The sequence below is a fragment of the Apus apus genome, chromosome 2, assembly GCF_020740795.1.
Source record: "Apus apus isolate bApuApu2 chromosome 2, bApuApu2.pri.cur, whole genome shotgun sequence".
Classification (NCBI taxonomy): domain Eukaryota; kingdom Metazoa; phylum Chordata; class Aves; order Apodiformes; family Apodidae; genus Apus; species Apus apus.
In genome coordinates, this window is record NC_067283.1 from 17238292 (window position 1) to 17257752 (window position 19461).

A 19461-nucleotide genomic window follows, 5' to 3' on the forward strand; every position below is an offset into this window, starting at 1 on the left:
TGAAAGCAGGAGGGCTAGCATGGGGCAAGAGCTAATTAGGCCTGCTGATTTAATCAATTGAGCACATCCACATCAGAATTCCCAGTGCATCCTGTGATGTGTGGCCCTTGCAGCAGTGCTGCAGTGGTTGTGTGGCACTGAGCTGGAGCTGACCCAGCTCAGCGTGGAGCCAGTTGGGGTGTGTCCGTATCTACCACAGGTGTACCCACCAGGCACCGGGTACCTCCCGGCTGTGCCAGAAGGATGAAGAAAAGCCACGCGGCAGATGCCACAAGGTGGTGCTCTTTGACACGGCCATACCAGGGCTTCCTGCGTTGAGTTTGACACGGAGCTGGAAGGGTTTATTTGTTTGTGCAAGGCCTTTCGGGTCGAGATCTTTTGGAGGGAAAGGGGCTGTAAGCAAGCCTGGAGCCAGCCACTGCTCTACAGCTGAAGGTGAGTGCGTTTCCTGGAAGCCAGCGTCTCCCAGCTCAGCTGCTGTCCTACTATCTGCCTGTAGGACTAGGGTGCCCACTGACACAAAGCACAACACATTTAGCAAAACACACACACCACTGATTTTTCTCATAGTAAAAAAAAAAAATTATGTGCAAGGCCCAACATATCTGTTGTGTCTTGGTACAGGGGCAGCAACAACATTTTAAGAAGAGCAGGCAACATTTGTGCTACATTTGAGGTTCTTAACAGCTTCCATGAAGTCAGTTTTTGATCTGTAGGCAATTACAGACTCATCCGAGCCAATAGGTGTTGGGCAATTTGCAGCCAGACTAAATAGAGAAATCAAATTCATCTTTGTATCATAACTGGAAACAAGGAGAAGCCAGTACACAGGATCATACTTGCCCTGGGACCCATTAATAGCTTGTCTATATCTCAATACTGTTGCAGATGAAATCTAATTATTTTACATTAAAAGGATACTTGGAATCCAAAATAAAATGTTGTATTGGAAATTTCAGGCTGTCCTAGAGACAGTTATTGAAGGCACTTTGTAAGCAATTTTGTTAAGCTGCCAAATTAATTAACCACTAGAAGACAGCAATGTAGATGCATTTCTATCCCACAGCAAGTGCTGCAAATGTACCAGCTCCTTCCTCTGCTGTCCCAGACAGCAGTCAAGTATCTCAACACCCGTCTAGCTCTTTCCAGCTTTTTTTGTAACTCCAGCTGCAAAGACCTTCACAGGCCCACTGGTCCTTCCCAGCTCCCTAACATCCATCCTCACATCCATAGTTCTAGACAAAGATGCTGGACTTTGCTGACCTCATATCGGAAGGGAGAACTATTTTTCCTCTCTCCAGCTTGATTTGGACTCATCAGCAGGTGTACCAAAGCCTCCTGGCCAGCACTGCTTTCAGTACTTCAAATAGAAGATAGACTCCGGAGGACATTCAAAATACCATACAATTATGCAGAGGTGAGGCAGTCTTTTTTTACTAGAAGCTGTTTGAGAATATTTTTTTTTCTAAAACATGCTGACTTTTCACTGGTCTGTGGGTTTATCTGGGCCAACTACGAAAACTTAAGGACTAATACCACTTGCATTTGTAACTGTACACACAGCACACAAAGCCAAGGCATGAATAAGGGGCCTTGGGAACAGCTTCTCCTGGGCCCGTTACTCATTGCAAAGGAAGGCTTGGACATCCCAGCATAGAAGCCACCTGCTGTTACTGGCTTTTCCTCTGGTATGCTCACAGAAACAGGACTTTGCTTACAAAAAACCCCCCCCGAAACCAACAACCCCCCCCCCAAAAAAAACAAACCACAAACCCACAACAACAAACACCCAAACAAAACAACAAAAAAACACACACAACAAAGATTGTACTAAATAATCACCAGACCCTTATTTTCCACACCTTTGCAACAACCAGAGAAGGCCCTGAACGATGATTAACGACAGAGGTAAAAGAGTGGCAAGAATTATGTATTTACCTCAGCCAAATACTTAAGTTTTTCTTATGAAACTAAGACCAGAAAAAATGCTAATGGAGAAGCATTACTTTTGAGCAGGCCTCCACGAAGATCTACACAGCTTTGAATCTGTACCTCTCCCTTCCCCTAGGGAATAACCCCCAGGGAAGGAACTAACTGCCCTGATCACGACACGCCTGTTGTTTGACCAGTCCTGCTGTTTGACCAATTCCGTTGTCATCTTCAAATTTCTATCCTGGCAAGAGGCCCGAAACCGGGGCAGCGCTTCCCCCCCAGCCCCTTTCGGTTTCCTCCTGAAGACAGGCATCGCCTCACGGCAGCACTGCTGAGCTTTTTGTTTCGATGGGGTGGGGGGAAGGACAGACGGCTCCCGCCTCCTCGCTCAGCGCCCAGGAGGACGGTTCCGCCGCCGCCGGGCCGGGCAGGCCGGGCCGGGCAGGGCAGGCCGCCCCGGAGCCGCCATCTCCGCCCCGCCTCCCCGCGCCTGCGCTCGGCGGGACACGGCGCTGCCTACAGCTCCCGGCCTGCTTCGCTACGCGGGGCTGGGTGTGTCTGTCTTTTTTTTTTTTTTTTTCTTCCCCTTTCTCCCCCCTTCCCCGCGAAGGGGGAAGGCTGGGTGGGGAAAGCGAGGGCTCACGAAGGCGAGGCGGAATCCCACAATACCAGGCGGGTTGCGAGCCCGGCGCTGCTGCTGTCTCTTTAATGCAAGAGGAAGCGATGCGGAGGGGTGGAAAATGGCAGAGTTGCAGATGTTGCTAGAGGAGGAAATCCCTTCTGGCAAGCGGGCTCTGCTCGAGAGCTACCAGAACCTCACTCGAGTCGCCGACTACTGCGAAAACAACTACATCCAGGTGAGGGGCGGCGGGGCCGGCGACGGGGCTCGGAGGTTCGGCGGGGCTCGGTTCTCCGGTGCGGGCGGCGGGGCCGGAGGGGCCGGAGGGGCAGCGCGGCTCCCGGCTGCCCCCGCCGCCGCTCCCCGCGGGTTCTCTTTTCTTTCAACTTTTCCAGCCGAACGACTGGGCCTCCCTCCCCCCAGCTCCGGAGGGGAAGGGAGGGGGTTATTATGTCAGCCCGGCTCGGAGGGTGTGTCTTTTTTTTTTTTGGTCTATTTTTTTTTTCCACCCCCCCCCCCTTCTCTCTCTGTATTTATTGATTACGAGGTGGGGGGTGAGCGGGGCGTGCGGGCGGGCGCAGAGCCGGGCGGGCAGGTCCCCCCGCTGCCCGGCTCCCCGCGGGGGCAGCCGGCGGCTCCCGGGGCGGCGGTTGGTGACGGTTGCTGAGGCGGCCGCGCCTCACGTGGAGCCGGCAGCGCGGGGCCGCCACCCGCGGCGGCAGGGGCCCCGCACCCGGCCCCGCACCCGGCCCCGCAACCGGCCCCGCACCCGGCCCCGCACCCGGCCGACATCACGTCGTGCGGTGCTCGGGGGGGGGGATCCGCGGTGGCCGCCGAGCGCTGGGTCCTTCGCGGCGTTCCGTGCGGGGTTGGCATCCCCGCGGCGGCCGGTCTGCGGGGGCAGGAAGCTGCCGGCGCTGCTGGGGGAGGCTGGGGGGGCGGTTCAAAATGGCAATCGGTGCCTCTCGCCGGCTTCGCAGTCCCGACACCCGCCGCAGGAGTTCCAGACCGATACGGGAAGAGGCTCCCTTGGTTATAGCGTGTCTCCGCCAGTCGGTGTGGATTTTTGCCCCCGTAGATTGTCAGTGCTTCTTGGCCTTGCTTGAAATCTGCTTTTGAATAGCTACTTTAAGCGCAATTTACTGTAATTATTCTTTCACGATTTGCAGCAAGTCTGTATACTTAGTCATACTGATAGGGATCCAGAACCACCCAGAGATCCTCAAATTCGAATTATGATTTTCTTTTTAGTAAAAAAATTGAAAGGGAAAAGCAAATAAACTCCACTTACTACACGGTATTTAAAGTGCACTTGTTGAACCTCATACTAGACTACCTGTGGTGAGGACTTAGTATAGGTTAATAAATTATCCGGCAACCATCCTTGCTGGTAAGATGTCTTACCGTTTTTAGTAGTGGAGCAGCACATTTGAAAACACAACTTTGATAATATTAAGTGTTTGTTGTTTTGTTTTCTTTTTTTTAAAAAAATTAGGTGCTTGGATTAAAACTGCTCTAACAAGGCATATTTTTGAAGATATTTTTTTTTGTGGTATCTGAGGTGGTATGAGTTAATGTCTATTTACTCTTCCGAGTTGTTTGCTCCACCCAAAGAAAGTTGCTGATATAAATGCTTCGAAGAGGCGAGGTTCATTTGGTTTTACTCATGGGAAATATGACAAATACATGAGCATGGTAATTGCAGCACAAGTTTTGACCTGTCTCCTGCTCCTGACTTTTTGCCTATGTCAGAAAGTTACAGAGAATCTTCAATTACATCATTTTCTTCAGAGTCTTAAAACTAGCCTTTTCTTTCTTAAAGCAAGCAAACAAACAAGAAAAAAACAACCCCAACACTTGAACCAATTCCCATCTGGTCATGTGGAGTGGCTTTTATTTTAATTTTTTATTATTATTTTTAAAATTTGATAGCTCATTTTCACCTCGAGTATCAAGGTCAGCTGGATGTGGGATTGGTACAGTCTGTTTTATCTGTGTACAGCTGTGTTTACCCCTTTTGAAAGGAAGCTGGAGTTCTAAATTTCCTCATGAGGATTTGTGCAGTAGCTTTGAAAAATGTATATCTTGCTTGTACTGGACGTACAATGTATATGTGTTCAGTAAAAATGACAAATATATTGATAAAATTGCATGTAATTTGTTTTTTAATATGTGATGGGGTGGGTTTTTTAATAAGCACTTTATACAAAGCCATCTGGTCTCTGGTTGGACTACTGAACAGATTATAACTGCAGGATTAGGCAGTATGACACAGGGCACTGGGTTAGGAGAGGTGGGAGCATGTGTGTCTTGTGGGATGGGAGGGAAGGAGAGGAAGAGGCTTAACCAATGCATGATAAAATATTTGTATTTCATGTAATTGTGCATTTTATAAAAGGCAGTCCAGAAGAGAGAACCTGGCCATGAAGTGAGTGTTAAAGTCATTCAGAAGTGGATATACCTTGTAACTGATCCTGTAGCGTGTAACTGATTCAGCCTGGTATGAGTTTGGATAGGTTTGAACTCACTGTGTGAATTTAGTGAATTTGGTGACACTGTGCTTCTGTCACCCACTCTTTGTTGTGGTGTTGAGGTGGAATGAGCTTGTCTTGACTATTCTGAGTGCTGGTGCTAACAATTTGTAGTAATTCTAATAGTACTTTTATGTTTATTAAGAACTCTTGATGTTCTCAATCTTATGTTTTATATTCTTTACTCACTTAAACAGGAAAGTAATTTCCCAGTCTCAATACTGGCATATTTAAGCTATTTTTTTAATATGAAAACATATGAATCTTGTTTTGTCTCTTTCTCTTAATCTGGGAATAGTTCTGGTAAAATTTTGGTTGTGCTGATTTGTTAAGAGAATGTCCTTAGAATTTCCTTTTTTTTTAAAAAAAAAAAAGGGTGGGGGAGGGAAAAAGACTCAGCTGGATGGAACTTGGCTCCTTAATTGTGAATGTAGCTGTATTGACAGTAAGTCCTTTTACTTAAGCGTTTAGGCAAGATTGCAGGATTTGGGACTCTCAAATTGAAAATCAGTGTTCTTAGAAAGCTGGGAAACTACAGCAAATTGTGAATAAATCAAAATGTGATGCAGTAACATAGTTTGCTCTCCAGACTATGTGTATTCTCCAAGGTTTATCTGATGGGAAGAAAAAAGAATTGGGGAGATGCAGAATAAATAAGTTTATAAGGAAGATTTGTAGGACCAGTACAGTAGTACTGTACAGAAAGTGCAGTATGGTGGCCATCTTGGTGGGGGGATTTAGGAGAGAGGGAGACAGGAAAAAAAAGGAAAGGAAACCAAATGTAGAAGTAGTAATTGGAGGAAGTTGTGATGTTATCGGTGGGGATTTTGGCTTTGACTGGAAGGAAAAAGGCATAAGTACATTACTGTATTTAATCTGTGACAAGATTTAAGATCTATGTTTGTGTCTGGAAACTTCGGTGACAAGTAGGTAGGAAAATAAATTCCTATTTTCTTTTAGATCAGAGACTTAAGCTTTGGACAGTTTTAAAAGCAGTTTTTGAACCTTGAAACTGGAAGCATGTTTTTTGTCTCCTGAAGTAAGTTTTCTTTAAATATAGATAAATTACATTTTTCTTAAAATTTTCTAAATGTTCTTTTTCTAAAACTGTTTAGAATACTGGTATGACTGCTATCTAATGATGGAGATGTTTGCTTGTGAATGGGCATACCTTTATAATAACATACATTACAAAACAGTTTTACCTCTCTTCCCCTCACTTAGCTCACTGTAAGTAATGAGACATCTTCATAGATGCCGTACAAACAGAAGTTCCAGTACCTAATGCCTTCCCCAAATCCTTTGCCTGCAGATAAAGTCTAGGACTAGCCACTTTCAGTGTACATGTAACTCTGAAAGGTTATCTAAAAATTTGTAGCATAAAGGCTAAAGATACTGATGGGGAATTTCTGAGGTAGCTGCATTATCATCAGTGCCCTAAACAGTATGAGCTCAATCAGTACTAGTACAGAAATAACATGGAGTTAAAGTACTTACCGTGCTAATTATGATTCTTCAGCTGAAAATATTAACTTGCACAGCGATTCTTTGATCAGTTTCCTGGCTGAATTGAATTATTTTCAGTTTTTAATGAACTTATTAGCAATTACTAGCTTATGAAGCATTAGAAGTGACACCAGAAACCAGCATCTCCAGTGTTACTGCACTGATGTCTTCCTTTTGAACACTTTCATTTGACTGGTGTAGTTCAGAGAGGCCTGTCTGTGCTATGAAACACTGCTTACAACTCTCCCCTACTGTTTTAAATGTTACAGTCTTGTTTATCTGTAGGCCGATACATAGTTTTCGTCAGTCTATTTCCTTTTAGCCTATTTGGGAAGATGCCCTTGTAATTTTTTGAAGCTCAAATATTATTTTAATATGACTGTGAGAACCTCTAAATGAATAGGTTGGAATATGTACTATTTGTGCAAATGTTGATCTTGATGGTCTCTAGTGGGATCTAGCAGCTTTAGAAAATAAATTAAGTGAAAGACCTTTTAAGGAAGTTAGTGCTGTGTTGCCTAATTGTGTGGGTTTTTTTGTTGTCATGTTGTTTCCTTCTGTAGCTTCTTCCAACTAGTATGTGGAAACTGAATGGTGAGTTAACGAGCTGTTCTGGGTAACACAGACAAAAGTAGGGAGAGATTTCAGTTTGATTCCTATTACAGAAAATTAAAGTCTCTTTCCAGTGGGTAGAAAAATAAATGTGTGGGCTTCAGCAGAATTTTTGCATGCAAGAAGTTTCACAAATCTATCTGCCAGTATGCGTTTAGTAATCCTGTGCAACCTATACAGTAGATAGTATGTATTGGAAAGGAAATAACTTTTCATGGTATTTCTTTTTCCTTAAATGTTAGTAACTGATCTGACACTTGTTTTAGTTGCCTGGTGTATGGAAAGTGGCTTTGCTTAGTTTACTACAATGTTCACTCAGAATGTCTAACTCAGGAAATGACCTGCTTCAAAAGGATAAACTTCTTAAATTGTCACTAATACAAATCTTTTATGTGCTGTGAGAATTTGAATGCTTTTATGTTCATAGGTTAATTTTCAAGAGTAAATACAGTAATTTATTTTTTTTCTGGTTTAGTTGCTAAATTTGGAACAATTTACCAAAAAAGCAAATTAAGCCACTTCATTTTCTATAACAGCAAAATATAATTAAAAAGTAGAGAGCAATGAGATGAATCATGCATGTACCATCTGCTATGCTTTGTAGATTTAAATCATATTCTTTAAGAAAAATGTTAGCTTATACCTTTAAACACTGTCCTTTTTTGAGGTAGTATAAACAAAGGTCTGACAACAGTATAAAAACACTGGCTGTTCTGTGTGCATGATTTTAACAATAATAATAATTTGGGTACAGGTGGCTGGATTAGGATTGTAGCTCTTCTGTGCCTTGGATAGGTCTTTTGTGCCAGTGCATTGACTGTGTTTTGGAAAATACAATTGTGTATGTAGCTCAAAAAAGCAACAATAAAACAATAGTGCAACTTCATGTTATCAGCAAGTGGTTATCCTGCATATACAGGAAACAGATCCTAGAGTATTTTTTGTCTGTCTTGAGTGCAGAGGAGGCAGATGATACAAGATTGGCTTTTCCAAATTTGAAGTGTTTCCATTAATTTTAGTATATTTGGCTAAAGAAGCCACCTCTTTCTCCATTTTCCATTAGTATTTCAGCAGATGGTGGTGTCTGCACTGTGCTGCCTTAATCAGGTGAAGTAAAATGGATTTGGATAAGCTTTTACAGGTGCATACTGCTTCTTCCACAGAGGAGAGCAATCTGCTGCCTTCTGTTTGCACATTCATCAGAAGGCAGAAGCTTGCAGGTGGTCTGTTGTGAGTGGGTGTTAAGCATGATCCTTGCTCTCACTGCTGCACTCGCTGTGCCCAGCTCAGTGGAGCTGGAGGGAGGGAAGAGGGGAGGGAAGGGGGGAAACTATCTAATACTTACTTCCCTCCAGTTCACTGGGAGCTTGTTACATTAAGTAGCTCTTACGGTAAAGAGAAAATAGATGGGCCTTAAGGAGGGCTCATAAAGTGGATCATATTGTAATGAAGGTAAGAGGACAGGAACAAGCTGTGTATGAGTAGGAAGCTTAGTACCTCTGAGGGCAAAGTTCCTGTTAGTATCTGTGCTGTCGATCTAAGTTTAACAACTAAAAACCTCGAACTCTGAAACAAAAAAACAGATGCAACCTGCCAATATCTTTGTTTAGCCTTTTGATCTGTCTTCATATTACAGAAACATAAATGGAAGCACAGAATGTATATCTGACTTGTGGAAGGTCATATAAGGATGTGCTTTCAGATTTGGGAACAGAACCTGATTGTTTGGATTTCCAGTGCTGTGCACAGGGTTTTTCCCCTACTCTCACCCCTTTCTGAAATGCCTGTTATACTTCAACACAGCAAAAAGTGCGTATTTGCAGAAACGCCGGGATAGTGTCCACAGAGACTGTGCAGTGAATCCTCTGGGAAAACATGCACCTGAAATCATCATTTAGCTCATTAGCAGCAATTACTACTTAGGAGATTTACATACATCTTCTCATAAGAACCTTGAGATTCTAATTTTTGGCTTTGCAAACTTCTGGAGTTACATAAAGCTCACAGTACTATCTGTCTGTGTGTTGGTGGGTCTGTCTGTCTTGGCAGAGGCACAAGAAGATGCCCCTCTCTTTCCTATTAGTGAAAGCAGTCTGTGTTTGACAGTTTTGGTGACTAAAATCTTACTGATCTGCAGAACAACAGGATGGCAGCTGTGTGGACAAAGAGTCAGTTCTGGTGTAGCCAGACATCCTTGAGGAGTAAGAGGGTATCTTGCTCTCTCTGTGCCTGTGTTCAGTCCTTAATTAGTAACTTGGAGTCAAGAAGAGCATGGTGTGGTTTTTATTTGTTGTTACTTGGTAGGAGATGACTTGTGGGCCCTCTGTTACTCAGTGTCCAGGCTTGTTCATAATTACCTGGGCATTTCTGCTGTCTTAAGTATTTATGTTACCCAGAGTGGTGTTCCTCTGATGCTGTTCCTTCCACTGCCACCTTGCACCCCTGTAATCTGAGCACTTGTGACAGAAGCGAGTGGGTTTAGTCACAGAGATCCTCCCTTCTCTCCACCCCTAACTAAAGAGAAGTATCTGCTGAATTTGAAATAGTAGATATGGTGCTGAGGCACAGTTCCTCCCTTTTCCTGACCTTGCTGGTGAGGCAGCTGTTGCAGACACAGACTTGATGTCTCCTGTGGGTTGTAGAAATAACTCTTTACAGCTCAAAACTTGCACAGAGCCCTTGGGGACCAAGACTAGGGTGCTGTGGAAAATAGGTCATGATACACTTCTGAACAGAGCTCTGTGAAGATGGTATCTGCAAGTGCCTTTCCTCCTTCACTTCCACCAGCATGCCCTTCTGACTGTGCTGGAGAGGCTCAGTCAAGAGTTTTGCTGGCTGAGGGCCAGGTAGTGAAATAAAAGATACATCACTTGTAACAGGTGAGTTATTTGAGGAATCCACGTGTTGTTCAGCAAATTAAAAGCAAAACTGCGAACTCCCCCTCTTAGTATTAGAGGGGATGCCTTTTTTTCCTTGGGTTAATTAATAAAAGCGTAGATGCCACCTTTGCTTGAAACTATGCAAATAATGTTAGTAATTACTTAAGCAAGCTCTTAATGCTGCTAACAGGAGCTGTGTACGCTTTGCAATGTGTAAATTTGTTACTGTGATGCTGATATTTTAGAAGAGAAGTGGGGGGGACCCTGCAGGAGAATTTCAGTTTGGAGCATAACAGGAGTGTTGCATTTTCAGATATTTATTAATATAGATTAAATTGGTAGCCTATCTGCTGGCTAAAACAAAGTAGCTTTACTCTGAAAAAAATTGACTGCTTACAAGGTGAGTTTATTTTAATAATATTCTTGTCTAAGATTCCTGATCAAGTAAGTTTAGTAAGTGCTGGGTTTGGCAAATGGAAAAAGGCTCTGAAACTCAAAACTCCTCTTGGTTTGGCCCTGTCCTACAATAAAGTCTCTTCATAACAGCCACATAATATGTGTGCTGTATCTTCTACCATGGTGGAATATTCTAAAAGAACATCAAAGCTTGTCTCTTCAGGATGAAACAGAGCTTTCTTATGTTAAGATAGCAGACACATTTCTGATAATGTCTTCCCTCTCCCTTCCTCCCTCCCTCACTCTCCAAAGATCCCAAAATAATCAACTCTGTGTATACTTCCTAGTGCAGAAGAGCAAGCATGCTACTTTGTGTGTGAGGAGGCTCTGATACTGTAGTGATCAGCAGTTAAAGAACTCAAGGGGAAGAGACTTCACATCACTTTTCTAATTGTATTGTGACCTGAAAGAGAAACAGGAGTAAAACATGCTACTGTTCCTACTTCTGTAAAGAGACCTTACTAAAACAAATGCTGGTCTGACATCTTTAGGGTTGAATGTAATGTTCTTACTGGGTGGTCTTAATATTATTAATAATTCCAATTAAAAAATTTGCTTGCTTACTACTTGAAGGACAGCAGTTCTTTGATATCCTTGGAAAGAAATTGAAGTGTAAACTCTTCAGGCTACTTTCACACCAGTATTTCACAAGATAGTATTTTTTGGAAGCTATACTTCATTAGCAAATGTGGGGGTTTTGTTGCCTTTTTTCCTCAGCTAATATTTCACCAGATGCATATTTTCACTTCCATCCTCTGACTTCCTTGTACTTTAGGGTCAGCAAATCTGCCAGCCAGTATTTGTCCTGTGGCAATTGTTGTCAGTCAAGCACCTTACTTGACTTTATTGTAGCAGGTGTGCAATGAATTAATACTTGAACTGTGGTCCCCATGCAATAGTTCTGTATATTCTGAAGCCTAAGATAAGAAAATGTCTGTGTAAAACAAATGGACAAGAGAAGGACAATGTGTCCAGGCAGTTGCAGCAGACTACTGCAGTAACCATCTAGGCTGCAGAATGCTGTGTTGTGGCTTGTCTTTTCAAATTTGTGTACCTAGTAATGTTAGTTACTATTATGTCACTAAATATTACTAGTGACATTTCTCTCTTTCCAGGTGCTTCTCCTAGCCTGTGATCTTAATGTGAATTTGCTGATTTTTCTTTTATTGTTGAAGTCTCCTGTCTGCTTCCTCTAGGTTGTTTTGTAGACTTGTTGACTCACTTATTCTTCTCCTGCTGCCACATACCATGGATTTTCTTTTGTTGCTGTTCGTGCAAGAGTGCTCTCATTGCAGCTTCTGCCTCTGAAACACACAATGTGCTTGCTCTTTACCTCACTGACTTCTAGTCTCGTATCTATTCTGAAGAGCTCTTCTCCCTTGCCTATTTCTTTTAATTAATATCTTTCTATTATTATTTAACTGTGTATTTTACTGCCTTGCAGTTTAAATTATGCAGCTGTTTTTCATGATGCCTTTCAGATAAACAGCTTCTACTAGCATGGGTTTGAATAATTTGAAGCTTTCAGCTACCAAAGGCATTTATATACGTTTATTTTTTAGATTATCTTCAAGAACCTTGTCTGTGAAGTAGTCTGTAACCACCTGGGGAAGCTGTGATGAATAGGATACATAGGAAACAGAAGGCAGCTGGGGAGGCATAGTGTGCAATGGGACTGATTTGATTCTACTAATGAAATTCTTAGGAGACCTGTCAGATGTATGTGGCCAGGCCTTTCCTTTATAAGAAAATTATCTTGTTCAGGAAGATGGTCCTTTTGTTACTCTAAGACCAAGGACTGGAAGGGGCTTAATGGAACTTTTCTGATTGGAGAGCTTTTGATCTCTTAACAGTGAGGAAAAAGGGAATGTCAGGTGGAATGGTGTTTTGTTGACATGTTAATAGCTATGTATTCACAAAGCAGAGCTGGACCTGATCCTGAAGGGTTTTTATAAAATATTATAGCCTCCAGGGTTGCCACTGTGAGGTGGCAGGTGGCTTAGATGATAATTCAGTCAAGGTCCAAAGAGTATCAGACTAACAAAGATATGATAGATCAATGCACTTATGTTGGCAAGATCCGTGGGGGCCTGGCTGGGGATTGTTTGGCTTTTGATTTGCTGGCTGATTTTCAGGATTTCTAAATTTCTGGGAGGAGCTATTGTTTCTGTGATGCTAACTCCTGGCTTGAGCTGCATTGGATAAAATGTTTGTCTGGTTTGGAAGTGCTTGGCTCTACAAGGGCTCTCTTCAAATACCAGGGGTGTGTTTCCGGCTGCAGCATACCTTATGTTCTCCCAGGACTGAAATGATCTGGTTGCTGAAGTAGTCCTGAGGCTTGCCTGAGAGCATTGCAAGTATATGTTGTCTTAGATGGCAGCAGATTTTGTCTAATTTCTGAGGTGTCTTTAGCTTTGAAATGTAGAGAAAATTGTTGTTGCCAGAGATGTAATTGAAGCTTGGGCTCATACAACACTGCTTATTTTGTAAGAAGTGTTGTATCACTTGAGCAGTGGCTATGTAGTTTCTAGATGTGTATTTAATTCCTTTTTAGCAGGCTGCCTTTTAAACCAATGGAGAAGGGTAACAATCAATGGAAGGATTTCTAGCACATTTTCCCTCTTTGGAAACCTAATGTCCATGAATAAGTACTGTAAAATCAGTTCCAGTTAGTACTCTGCAGTGATTATGGTTTATTCAGAGACTAATGAAGGTATTTGTGGTAATAATAAGAGAGGATTGTTTACTGGGGGTAGGAGACAGGTATGCAGATACCTGTGGGCTGCTGCTTCTTTGCTGAGGGAAGAAAAGTTGCTGAGTTTGGTCTTGAATGTGGGATGGGGAACAGGGTGGGTAGGTTGAGCGTATTCCCTGGGTATGGAAAGGGGGCTTCAGAGTTGATAAAGAATGATCTACGTTGCATAACTTTCTGTCTTGTTGACAGAAAATGGAAGTGGTTTGAAGGATGACTGGAAAGCATGTTAAGGGTCTTGACCAAGTTACTGGTAGGAGTACAAGCAGAGGAGAACTGGGGAGAGTGTGTGGCTCTCCTTCACTCTTCAACCACTGTCTTCTGGTAACTGTGACATGGTAGAATGACAACATTACAAGCAAATACTGTTACTTTTTACTTCCTACCTACAGCAGACAACTTTTTTCCCCAGATTGCTGTAAAGGGTTACTGCAGCAGCGCTGGGAGCGGGGGAGTATAAACTGAAGCAGGTACTTACTGGCTGTATAACATCCCACGAGGCCTGGGGGGATGAATGTGGGGAGTATTGTGAGTCATTCTTGTCAGTCTCATAAAGCAGGAGGCTTTTAAAGATTGGCCTTGGAAGGGAAGTGGTGTTTAATGGATCAGTTGTGAAGGAGTTATACAAATAGAGAACATAAATAATGAGCAAAAGATACTCATTTAGGCTTCTTGCCTCTGAAAATGACTAAATGCAAACTAACCTGCGAAAGTTAAGAAAGATGCATCATCATTAAGTATAATGGATGCAAAAATGTGGCCATTCATGACGATAAGAACTCTCTTTTGTGACTAGGAAAATGGATTTATGTAGTTTTTTAATAGAAAACATTTGTTTTTTTCTTTCCAGTTTCGTTTTAGAAAATGATAAGGTAGGAAGCTGAAACGCCATTCCTCTTGTAAGAGCTGGTTAGGAGGGTAGGTGGTAATAGACCAATCTCCAGTTTTGCTTTGGACATATATGAAGTATTTAGGCTGTTCTTGTATAAAAAAGTCTTTCCTTCTCTATCCTCTATATACACATAATTTTATTTACATGTAAATGCTGTATATTCCTTGGTAAAACTGAGAGCATGTTTTTATGGTATAACTTCCTTTTGCAGCTGACACAGCCACTTACTGCTGTTTGAAAGAGTTTTGAACAGAGCTTGTGAAATGTAATTGTTCCGGTCTGGGGCTTGCTCACATCTACTAACATCATAGTAGGAATCTTATCTCTAGTATCTAAGCCTTGCCAGTCAACTTAATTGGCACATAATTTGCTTGGACTACTACTTCTGCCTCTCTTGCAGCACAAGAGACCATCTCCATCTTTGAAGCCATTGAATATGCCAGATACAATGTCACACATGCTGTTCCATGGTTGTACATGACCTTCCTCGGCCTCCCTTGTGTTTTAACTTGATGGGGCAGGTGATCAGCTTCCTTTGGGATGCATGGGTGTGCAGGTAGATGCAGTGTGTGTATGGGTGGATGTGCAAGTGCGGCTGATGGGTCCCTGTTGTGAAAGGACTGTTTCTCTCAACGCTGCTCCTCTGTGGCTGTAATAAGGCCATTCATCTGTCAAGCTGATTACAGACAAAGCAGTAGCAAGGTGTTCTGGTGGCACTACTACAAGCGCTGAAATAGAAAAGTTCAAGAGTTGTGTTACTACTGGAGGAGAGGATGGGGAGTGATGCTGATGTGACTATTCTTATGTATCTGGTTTCATGGAAGTGCAAGCACTGCTGTCAGCTGTATGACTCTCGGGACCTCCTGCATCTGCCTTAAGCTGCCTTCCTCTACATTGTACACGAAGGGGAAGCAGTTGTTAAAATTATGTAAAGGAGCAGCATCAAAACACCAGTGGAACTTCAACATGGATTAGAAAACTTTGCTGTAATTGTCTAGGAGAGGCATTGCAACTGTATTTCTAGGAAAAGCTGCTTGAATTACTGCTGTGCTAACCAATGTTACAGCAACTCTCTCTCCAAGGAGTTTGCCTAAAAAAACCCCAAAAACCTGAACCAAAACTATCCCCTTACTCCTGAATTTGACACTGAATTTTCTCCTGAAGAACTTTCTTCTGTCTGTTTCTGTAAATTAAGTCTTACCTGTTACTGGATGTGATTGCCATATTTTACTTTTTTCACCTACTGTGCTGTTGACATTCTTTTTTGGGAAAAAAAAAATAAAATATTGACTTGACTTTCATCTATTCCTCTCCTTCTCCTCCACATTCTCCTGAGCCATCTGTTTTGTTCTGTTGCATGTGTTTGGTTTTTTGAGGAGCTAAGTTCCTACTTGCTGCAATTGAAATAACCCAGTATTTAAATGAGCTTATGTATGTAAGGTTTTGAAATGCTGTTGCGAACCATAGGATCAAACTTTAATGTAATAAAAAATAATTCTTAACAAACTGGATGTAGTGTGCTTACAACCATTATCAGATAAAAATTTTACAATCAGGTCTATGAATATGCAGAAGTCTAAGCAATATTAGCAGCTGTTTATGTGATCAAATGGAAACAGAAACTAGGTTGCTTTTCTCCACTTACATGGAAGTTCCTGTAAAAACAATCAGTCCTTGTATTCCAGTCCATTACTTTTATTACTATTAGATTGCTGTGTGCAAGTGTGCCTTGTGCTGGGAAGGAAGCTACAACAAAACTGTGGGGATCCACTGGTTTCTGATACAAGCACAGTTTGCCAGAATGTGCAAGCCCTTGGATGGTTTCCTGCTGGAGTGAGCATATTCATCTTCAAGACAGTAAATAGTCAGTAGTGTAGTGCCATGGAGGATGAAAAGTGAATTTTACCCTGTAATGGCAATTGTTTTCTTCTTCATTTTAAAAATACTGTGATGTTTGGGATCTGCCTGAGCTGTAAAATCTGGTCAGCGCCTGCATGTTGGAAGTGACTTTCTTAAACATGAGAACCCGTCTTGAATTAGGAGCACTTGCAGTCCAGACGTTTACTGGATGTAAAAAGGCCTCTGTAACTCTTCACTCTACATTTTAGTGCCTTAAGCTGCTCCTTGGAGATGGACAGGGTTGCTAGTGATTTTCTGTTCTCTCCTTCCTGACTTCCTCTCTTGCTTTGTTGTCCTGCAACATCTTCATATGGAAAAACCTGTCGTGGTGTAGTTTTGAGCCTGCTTGCTTTTGGACCACCCTTTGCAGATGCTGGCATTCAGTATGGAGCTGTCTTGTAAACAGTGGTTGAGGTTACCCTGTTGTATGGATTCAGAGCAATGTTGGCTTATAATCTGTGATACCAGGACATGCTGAGGTGACACTGTAATTTGTTTCTTTATGCTAAATCTTTTCTTAACCTTGGTTGCTTAATATTGTTGGGTATGATTCCAGGCCTGCCTAGAGGGTAGGCAGGACTAGGGAGTGAGGATCTGGAAAGAAAGTAGTCTTGGAAGCTTGCCTAGAAAGGATCTTTGAATTTTAGGATGTTATTTGTCTTCAGGTATCGATTTATTGCAGTATTCTGGGTTTATTCCTTCAGTTTGATTCATCAAAACTGAGATAAACATTTTACTGTGTGAGCACTCACCAGTCCTTGAGAGTAAACTGAAGAGATAAATCAAATCCATAAAATAAACCTTTGTTATCAATATTATGAAAAGGAACTTTTTCACACAGTGTGTACTGAAAAGCTTTGCCCCAAAAAACATGCTCTGAGCTGTCTTGATTCAAAGGCTTGCATGGCACGAAAATCAGGTTTTCATTTTTCACTGCAGTTATGTCGTGTGTTGCTGCCACTTTATTATGAAGACGATATTAAGGTAACTAATAAATGCTGAAGAGTCTTCTTCCTATTTCCACAAAAAATGTCAAACATAAGTCCCTGACTTACCAGTAACGGTATCCTTGCTAGATGAGCTAAAATTTTTTATTGGCTGCTGGTACTTAAGGAAGTAAACAGAAAGCCTTTTTAATTTCAACCCCATTACAAACAGAAGACAAAAGATCAATATTTTAGAGACAGTATATAAAGAAACAAACGGAACATAAGTTCTCTAATTCCCTATTATCTGCTGCGTTGCATGCCAAAATAATCGTATGTGCCAAAGCCTTGGATAGCTTTCTTAGTGTTGAAGAAGGAAGACTGCTATAGAAATGCCAAGGGTTCTGAGGGTGATGTTAGTCTCTATTTGGAGCCCTGGCTGATATTTATGATGCCAGAGCTTGCTTTCTGTCAGCTCTGAAGAAATTTGTCAGTTTGATGTCATAAGGCAAATCATAGACACAGCAAGGAAGTTAAAAGCATATTTTTGGAGCAATTGTATGTGCTAATACTGTGCAGTGTGTTGCAGGAATGGAAGATTTGGTTTCTATCCTGGAGCTTGTGCTGTTGCAATAGTGTAAAACACAGAAAATAAGACTGGGACCAAATTTCTTAAGCTTGCTACATATGTAGTCTTGAAGTCTTACTAACTTGGTGTACAAAGGTTGTGTGAAAATGACACATGGCCATGCCTGCTGCTGTCATTTTAGTTGTGTTGCATGCTATTTTGGTTGTATACACAGACTAACAACTGACATTAGCAATGTATTGTGCCAACATATATGTTTATTATGACATCTCCTCTATTGGATTTGTCAGGAGAATTGAAAATTGTGCTTTTGACTATATAAATATGTATTTTGTTTTATAACAAGGGAATTGGTTTAGTCCGGAGCCAGTGTGACCACTCCTGCAGAAAATGCTGCTAACAGAGCAGTTGGCACATATCTTTCCAGGCTCCATCTGTCAGAGTCGGCATTGCTTTGTAAATCATGCTCCTATTGGATAGACTAATTTCTTGCTGTAATATTTGCAGCCTGGATTAAAACAGAATTCCTAAGTTGATGTGTTGTTTTTTTTTTTTGTTGTTGCAAGTGTACTGCTTTTTTAAAAAAAGTGGTTTTATAGGCTACTTCTGCCCTCCTTTACAGGCCTGCTGAACTGCATCAGTATGTTGTGACTGCAGGATCTTGTGGGCTTGCCTTATTTTAAGTAAAAACATATGAGGATAAGGTAGATATTGGAAGCTTAAAGGCATGGTTCTATGCCATGCACACACAGGTCAGAATGGGCTGGGTCTGATAATAACCTGTAGAGGTATATCTGAGAAAGTTGAACTCTCATATTTTTTGGGGGTACATAAATAAATATACGTGTTTTGTTACTAGGACTGGTACACCCTTACCACTGTTAGGTATATGTATGTGTGTATATATTTACTTATGTCACTTAAACTATGTTGGAATGAACTTCTCCCTTCCCTAAAAGAGAGAATTATTTTTACAGTTAATCAATGGAGTGAAAGGCAACTTCCAAGTAAAAGAAAATCTGCAAGAACACAAGCAGATTGGTTAAATTGGTTCTTGAGCCGTAGAAATGCTAATTTGCTATCAAGGCTATTCAGGACTGGTCAGGGGAATATTGATGGAAATGAAGGATTTGCTTCTATCTGATTGTTTAGCAAGTACAGGATTTGGGGGAAGGGCCTGTCTGAAACAGAGCTTGTGAATTATAGGCAGTGCTTGTTACACTATCCTATGTGTTTGTTAAACTAAAATAATTTGGTATGTGTCTTAACCTGTGAGGTTAAGGAATGACTTAGGAAATAATTTTTGTCAAGACAGTGTTTCTAAAATGAAACGGGCTGAAATCTTGCTTGTGGGCTGTGTTGTGTTTATTGCTGTGGCGGTGATCACCTTATCCTCTGGTGCCACGAATGAATGAATGCCAGCTGTGTTGTGCAAGGTCTTTACCTGGGGAGAAGATATTTCAAGTTCTACCAGTTCCTCTGCATTTGGAGTAGCTGAGTTACTGCATCTTATCTTGGAGAAACCCAAAGACATGGTATTAGTTCCTTTTTCATATGAACGCTGGAAGGAAATTCACTTGAATTGTAGATGCTAGTCTGGTTGTGTTTATTGATGATTTCTGCCTCGGTAAATGGGAAGAATCACTGTTTACTAAATGAACTGGCAAGTTTTTAGTCATCTTGGTTTTAATTTTGGGGTTACTACAGTGAGAGGAATATTGGGTTTTAGAACTGTTTTGAATGATTAGGTGATGTTCTGTGCTTCCCCCATCTTTAAATTCCTCCTGGAACAACCAGTTGAGTAAGTGGTTGAGAGCTTTTATAGTTCTGTTTGACACCACTTCTTGCTATGTCTGAGAAGAGGTGTG

At 41.8% G+C, this 19461-nt stretch overlaps 1 protein-coding gene across 12 annotated transcripts in view; it reads left to right on the top strand.

Moving 5' to 3' along the window:
• The first annotated feature begins 2496 nt into the window (after positions 1–2496).
• Positions 2497–19461, top strand: part of ABI1 (abl interactor 1) — a 77383-nt gene continuing 60418 nt past the window's right edge. For 10 of the 12 annotated variants that reach the window (XM_051611797.1, XM_051611799.1, XM_051611802.1 and 7 more), the window contains exon 1: positions 2575–2789. In XM_051611797.1, coding sequence (XP_051467757.1) covers positions 2673–2789 — 117 coding nt within the window. In that variant the 5' untranslated portion in view covers positions 2575–2672. Of the gene's footprint in view, positions 2790–19461 lie in introns of all 12 variants that reach the window. The other 2 variants (XM_051611806.1, XM_051611807.1) reach the window with 2 other exon arrangements.